The sequence below is a fragment of the Procambarus clarkii genome, chromosome 42 (assembly GCF_040958095.1).
Source record: "Procambarus clarkii isolate CNS0578487 chromosome 42, FALCON_Pclarkii_2.0, whole genome shotgun sequence".
Lineage (NCBI taxonomy): Eukaryota > Metazoa > Arthropoda > Malacostraca > Decapoda > Cambaridae > Procambarus > Procambarus clarkii.
This window is the reverse complement of record NC_091191.1, coordinates 12,076,508-12,091,880: the sequence shown is the minus strand read 5'-3', so window position 1 is coordinate 12,091,880 and position 15,373 is coordinate 12,076,508. Positions and strand designations below refer to the sequence as shown.

The following is a 15,373-nucleotide window of genomic DNA, read 5'->3' as shown; positions in this document are numbered from 1 at the left end:
GTGTAACAAGGCAGGTGGGTGTAACAAGGCAGGGGGGTGTAACAAGGCAGGAGGGTGTAACAAGGCACGTGGGTGTAACAAGGCAGGGGGTGTAACAAGGCAGGAGGGTGTAACAAGGCAGGTGGGTGTAACAAGGCAGGTGGGTGTAACAAGGCAGGTGGGTGTAACAAGGCAGGGGGTGTAACAAGGCAGGTGGGTGTAACAAGGCAGGTGGGTGTAACAAGGCAGGGGGTGTAACAAGGCAGGAGGGTGTAACAAGGCAGGTGGGTGTAACAAGGCAGGTGGGTGTAACAAGGCAGGTGGGTGTAACAAGGCAGGTGGGTGTAACAAGGCAGGTGGGTGTAATGAAGGCAGGTGGGTGTAACAAGGCAGGTGGGTGTAACAAGGCAGGTGGGTGTAACAAGGAAGGAGGGTGTAACAAGGCAGGTGGGTGTAACAAGGCAGGTGGGTGTAACAAGGCAGGTGGGTGTAACAAGGCAGGTGGGTGTAACAAGGCAGGTGGGTGTAACAAGGCAGGTGGGTGTAACAAGACAGGTGGGTGTAACAAGGCAGGTGGGTATAACAAGGCAGGTGGGTGTAACAAGGCAGGTGGGTGTAACAAGGCAGGTGGGTGTAACAAGGCAGGTGGGTGTAATGAAGGCAGGTGGGTGTAACAAGGCAGGTGGGTGTAACAAGGCAGGTGGGTGTAACAAGGCATTAGGGTGTAACAAGGCAGGTGGGTGTAATGAAGGCAGGTGGGTGTAACAAGGCCGGTGGGTGTAACAAGGCAGGGGGTGTAACAAGGCAGGTGGGTGTAATGAAGGCAGGTGGGTGTAACAAGGCAGGTGGGTGTAACAAGGCAGGAGGGTGTAACAAGGCAGGTGGGTGTAATGAAGGCAGGTGGGTGTAACAAGGCCGGTGGGTGTAACAAGGCAGGTGGGTGTAACAAGGCAGGTGGGTGTAACAAGAAAGGTGGGTGTAACAAGGCAGGTGGGTGTAACAAGGCAGGTGGGTGTAATGAAGGCAGGTGGGTGTAACAAGGCAGGTGGGTGTAACAAGGCAGGTGGGTGTAACAAGGCAGGTAGGTGTAACAAGGCAGGAGGGTGTAACAAGGCAGGTGGGTGTAACAAGGCAGGTGGGTGTAACAAGGCAGGTGGGTGTAACAAGGCAGGTGGGTGTAATGAAGGCAGGTGGGTGTAACAAGGGAGGTGGGTGTAACAAGGCAGGTGGGTGTAACAAGGCAGGTGGGTGTAACAAGGCAGGTGGGTGTAATGAAGGCAGGTGGGTGTAACAAGGCAGGTGGGTGTAACAAGGCAGGTGGGTGTAACAAGGCAGGTAGGAGTAACAAGGCAGGAGGGTGTAACAAGGCAGGTGGGTGTAACAAGGCAGGTGGGTGTAACAAGGCAGGTGGGTGTAACAAGGCAGGTGGGTGTAACAAGGCAGGTGGGTGTAACAAGACAGGTGGGTGTAACAAGACAGGTGGGTGTAACAAGACAGGTGGGTGTAACAAGACAGGTGGGTGTAACAAGGCAGGTGGGTGTAATGAAGGCAGGTGGGTGTAACAAGGCAGGTGGGTGTAACAAGGCAGGTGGGTGTAACAAGGCAGGTGGGTGTAACAAGGCAGGTGGGTGTAATGAAGGCAGGTGGGTGTAACAAGGCAGGTAGGTGTAACAAGGCAGGAGGGTGTAACAAGGCAGGTGGGTGTAACAAGGCAGGTGGGTGTAACAAGGCAGGTGGGTGTAATGAAGGCAGGTGGGTGTAACAAGGCAGGTGGGTGTAACAAGGCAGGTGGGTGTAAAAAGGCATTAGGGTGTAACAAGGCAGGTGGGTGTAATGAAGGCAGGTGGGTGTAACAAGGCCGGTGGGTGTAACAAGGCAGGTGTGTGTAACAAGTGTTACGGTGCCCTCTCCTATTTCTTTCGTTTGCCGGCTTAAAGAGTCATATCAGCTCTCCCTACTGATTCTCTGAGGTTCAGGGAGTCTAATGATATATGTGGCGACCAGACCGGCTGCCAGTTAATGGAAGGAGGTTACATTATAAGTTGTAAATAAGGAGAAATTGGCGCCCTGATATAAAATGAAACAGTATCCCCTACGGCAGATATGACCTTTTGGAAGGGACACAAGCCGATCGCGGATTGGCCGACGTAGGTCGCGGGCGACAAATCAGGGCCCGCCATGACGTCACCGAGTGCCCCGGGCGGCGCCAACGTCAGAGTTGTACTGACCGTGGAAGCGACAGGACGCGCCTCGGTCTGCTCTCAGGGATTGGAGGCTCTGCAAGCCTTGTTCAGTGGATTGAGCTGGCTGTCGCAGCCATCATAGTTATTGGAGACCCTGCGCTTCTGGGAAGCCAAAGAGGAACCAAGTTCAGTGAGCAGAGAAGTGCCAAACTTGGAAAATAGTCGGCGACGACGCTGGGCGGCGCCGCTGGCTGGACGTTGAGGTCTGGAAGGTGGGCGAGCAAGCCTAGCTGTGACTGGGGTCACATCCACTGAGAATCTTGGAAGGACGACACCGTGCCTAGGACAAGGAGCGACGCCCTGTGGGAGAGGCGAGTGTGGGGAAAAATAGTGATTAGCTCAGCGCCCATCGATGAACCAGGATTGGGGCAGCTGAATCTCAGGGATTGGAACGGCGACGACGCGAAGGCTTCACGACACCTGAGGGCCTGTGGAACGTCCTGGATCGTCGAGGATCGACCCAAGGAAGCGTGGGAACCTCACACCATCGAGGGATAGGCGTCGTGAGCCAGGAGTGTAAGGTAGATCATTTTTTCCCTCCCATTACCCCTTGTATGAGTAGGCTAGTTAGGCCACAATATTTACTCGTGTATGTGGCAGCAAGACTTTATTACTTTAATAGTAGAGTAGGCTGCAAGGCAGCTTGTGTCCAGGACTGTCAGAGAGGACAGTGTGTATGGATGGCAGGACAGTGAAGAAGAGGTGCCGACGTGGTGAAGAGGCCCTCCTGTGAGAGTGTGAGACTCCGGTCTTCCTGCCCATTTGAAGGAGTGTTGGAGGTCGTGGAAGAAGAGGCTGACGATCTCCAGACTCATTATCCATATTCCATATTCATGTATTACTTGTGATTGTGTGTGTGTGTTCATGTAATTTGCGTCAGTAAATCCACACATTTTATTACTGTGTTTGAGTGCGCCTCCATTTATGATATTTCTCTATGAGCATACATTTCTGGCTACCAACAATATATAATACACCCACTGAACTGCATCGCTGGGGTGCAGATATAATAACCCAGCTGGCGACCTTGCTAAGAGGGAGATAGAGAAGACAGGCGGGAAAGGAGTTCCCGCAACCCTTTTTTTTGTCTGGCAGGCAAGACTCAGGGGGGTTATGGTTATAGGTAAGCCTGAGTCTTCCTTCACTCCCCCACGGGTCTAGGCCGGAACTGTTAACAGCAGTTTCCCCGTGTTTGACTGAAGGGCTTCCAGGGTGAATCAGTGGCACCCCTTTGTGGTGGAAGCAAAGACCTGCGGAGGTGGGCATTGTTGGTCCTCTCTTGTGTGACCAAGGAGACTCCGGTAAATCCAGGGAGTCGGAGGGGCTGAGTATTTGGGCCTTTGAGCCCCTAGTGGCCGAGTGTTAGCAGAGCACCGGACCGCCCACCCCCACGTGACAAGAGAACTGGCGACCTCGCCAGGATTCGAACCCCAGTAGCCAAGAACTGGGAACTTCGCCAGGAAGCGTGGATCAAGCTACAGGTGGACCAAATTGCAAGACAAGTGTTGCCAGGGTACTAATACAGTGTGGCCAGTGAATTCGGTGGTACTGTTACTCAACCAGCTAAGGGACTGAAACGGTGAAATTAGTGCCTACTAACTTGTCTGTGCTGTCGTGTATGCTCAATGATAAAGAGATGGAGGAAGACAAAGTAAAGAAATTTATTGACACAAGGGACGAGAGAATTTTGGAAGAGTGTACCAAGGCCCAGCTCCAACAAGTGGCAAACCACTTTGGGATCAGGTTGAGGACGACTAAGGTAGCGGAGCGAAGGATAGAGATCATGGCACAGCTCACAGCTCGAGAGGAAGCGACGGGAGAGGAGCCATCTCAAGAGGAGCCGTCCCGAGGAGAGCCGTCGCAAGGTGAACCGTCCCGACTAGGGCCACCCCAAACGCCTACCAGTGTGGAGAGAATTCACAGTGAACATGGGAGCAGTGGAAGGTCCAGCTGTAGTAAGAGGAGCCTGCAACTGGAAATAATGAAGATGCAACTGGAAGCCCAGCTGCGACGAGAGGAAAGAGAAGCGCAAATGCAGCGAGAGGAACGTGCAGCTGAGCTGCAGCGAGGTGAGCGAGAAGCACGGCTGCAGCTGCAGCAAGAGGAGCGAGAAGCTCGGCTGCAGCGAGAAGAAGGAGAGAGACAACTGCGACTGGAGGAGATAAAGGCAAAGAAAGAAGTCGAATTGCGTCGCGTTGAACGTGGTCTGCCCTCACTACCTGCACGGCGGGATGACCTCAAGGTAAGGGAACGTGACTTACCTACGTTCGAACCACAAGAAGCTGAGGCGTTCTTCGAACACTTTGAACGGATAGCGACTCTGAAGGAGTGGCCGGAAGATGATTGGGCTGCTCTGGTCCAGGGCAGATTGACTGGTGAGGCCCGGGAAGCCTATAACATGCTGGACCTAGAGGAGTGTACTAGTTATGACGCGATTAAGAATGCGGTTCTCCACTCATTCCGGCTGACTCTGGAGATGTACCGGAAGCGGTTCAGAGAGTGTACAAGAGCGTCGGGAAAGACTTACGCCGAGACCGCCAGGGATATGGAACGGAAATTCCTACGATGGTTGAAGGCGGAGGAAGCGGAGTCGGTGGATGATATCAAACGACTGATAGTGATGGAGAAGTTCATGTCGGTGCTCCATCCTGAGTTGCGAGTAAGGGTGAGAGAAGCAGGTATTAAGGACCTGAAGGCTGCAGCGGACCGAGCCGACATGCTGGAGGAGGCACTACATATCAGGAGGGAGGGGCCGCCCAGACACTCGCCTTACCCCAGGTCGGGAGGGAACTTTAGGAGTTCAGGAGGAGCGAGGATGGGTGGGGACTCTCCCAAGAGTAGTGTGCCCGATGAAGTAACGTGGTTCAAGAGCTCAAGAGACGCGGGGAGGAAGCCCCAAGCTGTGAGCAGTGGACCTAACTCGGGAGCAAGTGCTGCAGTCCCGGATACGACGACAGGGAGTCCAAGGAGGACCCAGGGGACGTCTGCAAGTGGTACCGCCAGAGTGACTGGCGAGTGGCCGCCCAGGGGAGGTGGCCGATGCTACAACTGTGGTGTGAGAGGACATTATGCCCGCGAGTGTGAGGAGCACCAAAGGAATGTAGGATTAATGTTGGAAGAGGAGAGAGTGTTTGTTCACACCCCATATTATAGTGGACCCAACGTGAATGGTTGGGAAATGAAGTTGGGTGAACATCCCTTCGTTTTCGGGGCCAACGTGAAGTTTGGAAGGTCAGACCCAGTGGAGGTTGCCGTGCTTCGAGATACGGGTGCTGACATAAGTATGGTAACCAGGAGTATTCTCCCCAAGGAATTTAATGATTCACCTGTGGGAGTGGTGAGGATACGCAGTGTGGGGGAGGAATACAGGTTGCCACTTCACGAAGTACAGCTGATTGCCGACTGCGGAGTCGAGAAAGCTATAGTAGCTGTAGCCCCTAAGTTACCCCTAGAGCATGTGCAGATGGTGCTGGGTAATGACCTCGGAGGAGGTAAGATACAACCCGATTGGGCCAGGAGTGCTTATGTTGCAAGCAGCGGTACAACCCTGCCGGGTGAGGTATCGGTCGTTCCAGATGATGGAGAGGAAGTCGACTTCGCCAGGGGAGACGTCGCCAGAGACGACGACAGCGAGGGCGAGAGTGCAGAGAGGTCGTCGGAGGTAGTGGAAAACCCCGACGAAGCCCTCCGACTAAGCCTGATGATGCGTGTGGAGGAGTGGCGAGGAGCAGCTGTACAAACGCCTGGGGCGGTGAAGAGGCTGCAGACCGCACTCCCTCCATACAGAAACGTGAATAAAGTAAGCTAAGTGGATGAGCGAACGGCAGTGAGGGGCAGAGTGGAGGAGCCACGACGCAAGGCACCCTATGCCGGCCAGATGAATAGTGGGAGGTGCAAGATAAACCACCGTGGTGAGGTGAGCCTTAGGGAGGTGGAAGAGCCCAACCACGAACCGAAGAAGACGTCTGCAGGTAAGAAAATCTCATGGAGGAGTGAAGATGTTCGTCGGGAGCGAAGGAGCGAATGGTATAGGAAAGGCAATACGAAGAAAGCAGGGAATAGGTACACCCAGGATAGGCGCCAGCCTAACCAGAGGGGCATTGGGCCATCGCAAAAGCCTAGTGTGGAAGGGAGGAAGCTGCTGGATGGAGTACAGGTTACAAGTGCCACTGTGAGGAGACAACGCACCTATGGGAGAAGAGGAACCGAGAAGAGAGAAGATTGGCGAAGAGGAGATCATGAGAGGAAACATGGAGTACCTGTAGGGCGCAGTGGAAATGCAAGACTATCTCGGAGTGCACGACGCGGTGGAGAGGCTGCATGCACTGAATCGTACAGTGGTAACGAGCCGTGGGGGTACACTCGTAGCCACGGCGAGAGGATTTCTTGTAGGTGTTCAGGGAACACCCATCACACCCGTTCCTATGCGAGGTGGAGATACAGTGAGGCAAGTGACTGGCAAAGTGGTATGAGCCACGTCACCAACTGGAGGAGTGACACTTCAGGAACGGAGGGAGCAAGAGTATAGGTTGCCCTCTTGAGTGCCGCTCTTCCGATATGACTCTTATTTTAAGGGGAGGGGTATGTTACGGTGCCCTCTCCTATTTCTTTCGTTTGCCGGCTTAAAGAGTCATATCAGCTCTCCCTACTGATTCTCTGAGGTTCAGGGAGTCTAATGATATATGTGGCGACCAGACCGGCTGCCAGTTAATGGAAGGAGGTTACATTATAAGTTGTAAATAAGGAGAAATTGGCGCCCTGATATAAAATGAAACAGTATCCCCTACGGCAGATATGACCTTTTGGAAGGGACACAAGCCGATCGCGGATTGGCCGACGTAGGTCGCGGGCGACAAATCAGGGCCCGCCATGACGTCACCGAGTGCCCCAGGCGGCGCCAACGTCAGAGTTGTACTGACCGTGGAAGCGACAGGACGCGCCTCGGTCTGCTCTCAGGGATTGGAGGCTCTGCAAGCCTTGTTCAGTGGATTGAGCTGGCTGTCGCAGCCATCATAGTTATTGGAGACCCTGCGCTTCTGGGAAGCCAAAGAGGAACCAAGTTCAGTGAGCAGAGAAGTGCCAAACTTGGAAAATAGTCGGCGACGACGCTGGGCGGCGCCGCTGGCTGGACGTTGAGGTCTGAAAGGTGGGCGAGCAAGCCTAGCTGTGACTGGGGTCACATCCACTGAGAATCTTGGAAGGACGACACCGTGCCTAGGACAAGGAGCGACGCCCTGTGGGAGAGGCGAGTGTGGGGAAAAATAGTGATTAGCTCAGCGCCCATCGATGAACCAGGATTGGGGCAGCTGAATCTCAGGGATTGGAACGGCGACGACGCGAAGGCTTCACGACACCTGAGGGCCTGTGGAACGTCCTGGATCGTCGAGGATCGACCCAAGGAAGCGTGGGAACCTCACACCATCGAGGGATAGGCGTCGTGAGCCAGGAGTGTAAGGTAGATCATTTTTTCCCTCCCATTACCCCTTGTATGAGTAGGCTAGTTAGGCCACAATATTTACTCGTGTATGTGGCAGCAAGACTTTATTACTTTAATAGTAGAGTAGGCTGCAAGGCAGCTTGTGTCCAGGACTGTCAGAGAGGACAGTGTGTATGGATGGCAGGACAGTGAAGAAGAGGTGCCGACGTGGTGAAGAGGCCCTCCTGTGAGAGTGTGAGACTCCGGTCTTCCTGCCCATTTGAAGGAGTGTTGGAGGTCGTGGAAGAAGAGGCTGACGATCTCCAGACTCATTATCCATATTCCATATTCATGTATTACTTGTGATTGTGTGTGTGTGTTCATGTAATTTGCGTCAGTAAATCCACACATTTTATTACTGTGTTTGAGTGCGCCTCCATTTATGATATTTCTCTATGAGCATACATTTCTGGCTACCAACAATATATAATACACCCACTGAACTGCATCGCTGGGGTGCAGATATAATAACCCAGCTGGCGACCTTGCTAAGAGGGAGATAGAGAAGACAGGCGGGAAAGGAGTTCCCGCAACCCTTTTTTTTGTCTGGCAGGCAAGACTCAGGGGGGTTATGGTTATAGGTAAGCCTGAGTCTTCCTTCACTCCCCCACGGGTCTAGGCCGGAACTGTTAACAGCAGTTTCCCCGTGTTTGACTGAAGGGCTTCCAGGGTGAATCAGTGGCACCCCTTTGTGGTGGAAGCAAAGACCTGCGGAGGTGGGCATTGTTGGTCCTCTCTTGTGTGACCAAGGAGACTCCGGTGAATCCAGGGAGTCGGAGGGGCTGAGTATTTGGGCCTTTGAGCCCCTAGTGGCCGAGTGTTAGCAGAGCCCCGGACCGCCCACCCCCACGTGACACAAGGCAGGTGGGTGTAACAAGGCAGGTGGGTGTAACAAGGCAGGTGGGTGTAATGAAGGCAGGTGGGTGTAACAAGGCAGGTGGGTGTAACAAGGCAGGTGGGTGTAAGAAGGCAGGAGGGTGTAACAAGGCAGGTGGGTGTAATGAAGGCAGGTGGGTGTAACAAGGCCGGTGGGTGTAACAAGGCAGGTGGGTGTAACAAGGCAGGTGGGTGTAACAAGACAGGTGGGTGTAACAAGGCAGGTGAGTGTAACAAGGCAGGTGGGTGTAATGAAGGCAGGTGGGTGTAACAAGGCAGGTGGGTGTAACAAGGCAGGTGGGTGTAACAAGGCAGGTAGGTGTAACAAGGCAGGAGGGTGTAACAAGGCAGGTGGGTGTAACAAGGAAGGTGGGTGTAACAAGGCAGGTGGGTGTAACAAGGCAGGTGGGTGTAATGAAGGCAGGTGGGTGTAACAAGGGAGGTGGGTGTAACAAGGCAGGTGGGTGTAACAAGGCAGGTGGGTGTAACAAGGCAGGTGGGTGTAATGAAGGCAGGTGGGTGTAACAAGGCAGGTGGGTGTAACAAGGCAGGTGGGTGTAACAAGGCAGGTAGGTGTAACAAGGCAGGAGGGTGTAACAAGGCAGGTGGGTGTAACAAGGCAGGTGGGTGTAACAAGGCAGGTGGGTGTAACAAGGCAGGTGGGTGTATCAAGGCAGGTGGGTGTAACAAGACAGGTGGGTGTAACAAGACAGGTGGGTGTAACAAGACAGGTGGGTGTAACAAGGCAGGTGGGTGTAATGAAGGCAGGTGGGTGTAACAAGGCAGGTGGGTGTAACAAGGCAGGTGGGTGTAACAAGGCAGGTGGGTGTAACAAGGCAGGTGGGTGTAATGAAGGCAGGTGGGTGTAACAAGGCAGGTGGGTGTAACAAGGCAGGTGGGTGTAACAAGGCAGGTGGGTGTAACAAGGCAGGTGGGTGTAACAAGGCAGGAGGGTGTAACAAGGCAGGTGGGTGTAACAAGGCAGGTGGGTGTAACAAGGCAGGTGGGTGTAACAAGGCAGGAGGGTGTAACAAGGCAGGTGGGTGTAACAAGGCAGGTGGGTGTAACAAGGCAGGATGGTGTAACAAGGCAGGTGGGTGTAATGAAGGCAGGTAGGTGTAACAAGGCAGGATGGTGTAACAAGGCAGGTGGGTGTAACAAGGCAGGTGGGTGTAACAAGGCAGGTGGGTGTAACAAGGCAGGTGGGTGTAATGATGGCAGGTGGGTGTAACAAGGCAGGTGGGTGTAACAAGGCAGGTGGGTGTAACAAGGCAAGTGGGTGTAACAAGGCAGGTGGGTGTAACAAGGCAGGTGGGTGTAACAAGACAGGTGGGTGTAACAAGACAGGTGGGTGTAACAAGACAGGTGGGTGTAACAAGGCAGGTGGGTGTAACAAGGCAGGTGGGTGTAATGAAGGCAGGTGGGTGTAACAAGGCAGGTGGGTGTAACAAGGCAGGTGGGTGTAACAAGGCAGGTGGGTGTAACAAGGCAGGTGGGTGTAATGAAGGCAGGTGGGTGTAACAAGGCAGGTGGGTGTAACAAGGCCGGTGGGTGTAACAAGGAAGGTGGGTGTAACAAGGCAGGTGGGTGTAATGAAGGCAGGTGGGTGTAACAAGGCAGGTGGGTGTAACAAGGCAGGTGGGTGTAATGAAGGCAGGTGGGTGTAACAAGGCAGGTGGGTGTAACAAGGCAGGTGGGTGTAACAAGGCAGGTGGGTGTAACAAGGCAGGTGGGTGTAACAAGGCAGGTGGGTGTAACAAGGCAGGTGGGTGTAACAAGGCCGGTGGGTGTAACAAGGAAGGTGGGTGTAACAAGGCAGGTGGGTGTAATGAAGGCAGGTGGGTGTAACAAGGCAGGTGGGTGTAACAAGGCTGGTGGGTGTAACAAGGCAGGTGGGTGTAACAAGACAGGTGGGTGTAACAAGACAGGTGGGTGTAACAAGACAAGTGGGTGTAACAAGGCAGGTGGGTGTAACAAGGCAGGTGGGTGTAATGAAGGCAGGTGGGTGTAACAAGGCAGGTGGGTGTAACAAGGCAGGTGGGTGTAATGAAGGCAGGTGGGTGTAACAAGGCAGGTGGGTGTAACAAGGCAGGTGGGTGTAACAAGGCAGGTGGGTGTAACAAGGAAGGTGGGTGTAACAAGGCAGGTGGGTGTAACAAGGCAGGTGGGTGTAACAAGGTAGGTGGGTGTAACAAGGTAGGTGGGTGTAACAAGGCAGGTGGGTGTAACCAGGCAGGTGGGTGTAACAAGGCAGGTGGGTGTAACAAGGCAGGTGGGTGTAACAAGGCAGGTGGGTGTAACAAGGCAGGTGGGTGTAACAAGACAGGTGGGTGTAACAAGGCAGGTGGGTGTAACCAGGCAGGTGGGTGTAACAAGGCAGGTGGGTGTAACAAGGCAGGTGGGTGTAACAAGGCAGGTGGGTGTAACAAGGCAGGTGGGTGTAACAAGACAGGTGGGTGTAACAAGGCAGGTGGGTGTAACCAGGCAGGTGGGTGTAACAAGGCAGGTGGGTGTAACAAGGCAGGTGGGTGTAACAAGGCAGGTGGGTGTAACAAGGCAGGTGGGTGTAACAAGGCAGGTGGGTGTAACAAGATAGGTGGGTGTAACAAGGCAGGTGGGTTTAACAAGGCAGGTGGGTGTAACAAGGCAGGTGGGTGTAACAAGGCAGGTGGGTGTAACAAGGCAGGTGGGTGTAACAAGGCAGGTGGGTGTAACAAGGCAGGTGGGTGTAACAAGGCAGGTGGGTGTAACAAGGCAGGTGGGTGTAACAAGGCAGGTGGGTGTAACAAGGCAGGTGGGTGTAATAAAGAAGGATAACTGTAATAAAGGCAGCTGGATAACGTAAGAGCAGGAAGAAACAATAAAGGATGATACTCTGATGGAGAAGCCAGGATCATTGGCTCTGTCGCTTTTGCTGATGTTGAGCCTCAGTTCATGGGTCCCACCTTTGGTTCTCACCTCTCTTATTATACACGTTGCCACACCCACTAGTTTTGTCCGGAACAGTCCTCTGTATCTACCTAATGTCCCGAGTGTATTTAACTGTTAAACTACCCTGACAATCTCCCACTGAAGCAAACTACCCTGACAATCTCCCACTGAAGCAAACTATTATGATTCTCTCCGATTGAATAATTTTTTTTTTATCTCTGTGACTCATTTAAAGACTTTGTTAACCACTCTGTTCCATAGTTCTTCCCCTACACACGTCAAAGACCTTTGACGATTTCTTACGAATATTTTCCTAATCGAAATCATGTATCAGCATTGTATTCGCTCCTTTGTGCTCTATTGACATGATGTAAAGTCTTGTAACTCCTGTATTCCAGCTGAGGGTCAGCTTGGTGGCACACCACATGGTTCTCTCTACTGTGGTTGAGCGCTTGGCTCGATTGATGCACCACGTTAGTTCTTCATGTTGTCGAACTGGTCTATCACATGTGGAGGAAAAGTTGTCTGAATGATTACTTGCCACGGTTCCTTAATGCAGATTTTTCGTTGGCTAGTGTTGCACATGTTGCTGAAGGTCCCCACTTTTTGATGTGCTACTATCGAAATATGTTTGGCAAGATATCTTTCTCCAGATTATTCTTTTTCTTACCTAATCTTTTTCCTTGGCATCATTACCTTATATTTTGTGTAATTTTCATGTAAACAGCCATTCTTTGACAATTTCTTAAGCCATCGCACTGTTCTTTTGACTCGTCTGATGTGTTAAGCCATATATATGACTTGTGTCATTTAGGCTACACAAACATTAATAAAACATTAATTGTGTCGTTCGTTTGTATCAGTGATAGGATTGTTCCAAGCTCTTGTTACCCTGGTTGAGTGCAGCCACTAACTTCCTGCTTCTTTCATATTTCTTCTCTTTCTGTGATAGTTTCTTTTTCATCTGTTTGGTGCTAACTTAAGAACGAAGTGTCTTCCACTTCACCCGGCACGTTTTTACCTTCTCCTGCGCCCCCGCGGCAATATAATGGAGGTATTTCTCGAATTCATCCTCATTAACACTTTATTAAGTGTTAATGAGGATGTTCATTACATTATATTCTTTATACGTTCATCACAATAAAAATGATCACCGACATAAGAGGACACTTGAGAACCGATGCGCCCCATTGACAGGTTTGGGCGTGGACCGTTATTGAGTGAGTTGAGGTGCTTGAAGGGATATGACAGAACTAGTCAAACCACCGTGTTGCGTCCTCGAAACTCACAAACTCATTACAGTTGCAGCAAGTTTGTAAACTACAGCAAACGTTTACAGTCTGTTATAAAAGCCGGCCACAATTGCATTGTTATATTTCTCTTTAGGGACATGCAAAACAATTTCAGACGCTGTAATTGTCGGACTTCCATGACGTTGGTCTTTCATACCCACGAACACCATGGAGATCCCTACAGCGGAGGGCGAACACCATGGAGATCCCTACAGCGGAGGGCGAACACCATGGAGATCCCTACAGAGCGACGCGAGCGTCATGGAAAACATAAATCTGCAGGGATGAAAGTTGTATATGAAACACAGAATGAATATTTAAGAGAACAGCTGCGACAGGTTTGGACGAGAGAGAGCGTGATGCAGTGAGATACAGATGTGTGTTATTTACCGTCAACAGCAGAGAGTATTGTCGGGACGGCGAGAGAGGCTCCCCACTCGCGGCTGTCACCTAGCCAGACAAACCTTGACAATCAACCTTCAGGCTTTTAAACAACAATATTGTTGATGTTGTAATTGAAACCTTTGACTGAGTGTTTGTGTTGGTCTTCCACAGGAGATTCTCCGGTGTTCGTCATAACGGAAGGTAACGAAGGGGGCCACTTCTGGCTCCACCCCACGACCGGTCGACTCTCCCTTCGGGCGCCACTTGACTATGAAACCAAACAAGAGGTAAGGCTCTCTTTGTTATTGTTTTGTGTTGGTGATACTCTCACCTCCTCTTCCTCTCCTCCCACTTTTCTCACCTCTTTTTTTTCCTCCCCCGGCATACGTTCTATTGCAGTGTCCTCTTCCCTACATCACTTATCTCTTCCCAATTTTCTTCCCCTCTCCGCCTTCACTTCCCGCTCCTCTCCCCTCACACATCCATTCTGTTTGGTAGCGGTGGGGTTACTTCTTGACTTCTTTGTGACTTTGCTATCTTATATGAGAGTTATTCCGGGAGGGTTCTTAGCTTTGGTTACTCATGTTCTTCACGTAGTAAAATAATGGTGGTTCATCAATTGTGGTGGTTCATCAATTGTGGTAGTTCGTCTAGTGTGGTGGTTCGTCTGTTATGGTGGTTCGTCTGTTGTGGTGGTCCGTCTGTTGTGGTGGTTAGTCTGTTGTGGTGGTTAGTCTGTTGTGGTGGTTAGTCTGTTGTGGTGGTTCGTCTGTTGTGCTGGTTCATCTATTGTGGTGGTTAGTCTGTTGTGGTGGTTCATCTATTGTGGTGGTTAGTCTGTTGTGGTGGTTCATCTATTGTGGTGGTTAGTCTGTTGTGGTGGTTCATCTATTGTGGTGGTTCATCAATTGTGGTAGTTCGTCTAGTGTGGTGGCTCGTCTGTTATGGTGGTTCGTCTGTTGTGGTGGTTCATCTATTGTGGTGGTTCATCAATTGTGGTAGTTCGTCTAGTGTGGTGGCTCGTCTGTTATGGTGGTTCGTCTGTTGTGGTGGTCCGTCAAATGTGGTGGTTCATCTATTGTTGGAGTTCATTTATTGTGGTAGTTCATCTCTACTGGTGGTTTATCTATTATGAAGATTTATTGAAATGGACCATTACACCTACTCTATCACACCACATGGTTCATCACACTACCTGGTCCACCACACCACTCGTTCGACCACATCACCAGGCCCACCACACCACCTGACCCACCACACTACCTGACCCACCACACAACCTGACCCACCACACCACCTGGCCCACCACACCACCTGGCCCACCACACCACCTAACCCACCACACCACCTGACCCACCACACCACCTGACCCACCATACCACCTGACCAACCACACCACCTGGCCCACCACACAACTTGGCCCACCAAACCACCCGGCCCACCACACCACCGGGCCCACCACACCACCTGGCCCACCACACCACCCGGCCCACCACACAACCTGACCCCCCACACCACCTGGCCCACCACACCACCCGGCCCACCACACCACCCGGCCACCACACCACCCGGCCCACCACACCACCTGAACCACCACACCACCTGGCCCATCACACCACCCGGCCCACTACAATACCCGACCCACCACACCACCTGGCCCATTACACCACCTGGCCCACCACACCACCTGAACCACCACACCACCTGGCCCATCACACCACCCGGCCCACTACAATACCCGACCCACCACACCACCCGGCCCACCACACCACCCGGCCCACCACACCACCCGGCCCACCACACCACCCGGCCCACTACAATACCCGACCCACCACACCACCCGACCCACCACACCACCCGGCCCACCACCACCACCCGGCCCACCACACCACCCGGTCCACCACACCACCCGGCCCACCACACCACCCGCCCACCACCACCACCCGGCCAACCACACCACCCGGCCCACCACACCACCCGGCCCACCACACCACCCGGCCCACCACACCATCTGAACAACCACACCACCTGGCCCATCACACATCCCGGCCCACCACACTAACCGGCCCACCACACCACCCGGCCCACCACACCACCCGGCCCACCACACCACACGGCCCACCACACCACCCGGCCCACCACACCACCTGAACCACCACACCACCTGGCCCACCACACCACCCGGCCCACCA

General features: G+C 52.8%; 1 protein-coding gene across 1 annotated transcript in view; it reads left to right on the top strand.

The window, feature by feature from the left end:
* LOC138373371 (putative neural-cadherin 2) overlaps positions 1-15,373 on the top strand; it is a 223,245-nt gene that overhangs the window by 178,146 nt on the left and 29,726 nt on the right. Inside the window, exon 3 of the mRNA XM_069339569.1 lies at positions 13,353-13,468. Coding sequence (XP_069195670.1) covers positions 13,353-13,468 — 116 coding nt within the window. The remainder of the gene's footprint in view (positions 1-13,352; positions 13,469-15,373) is intronic.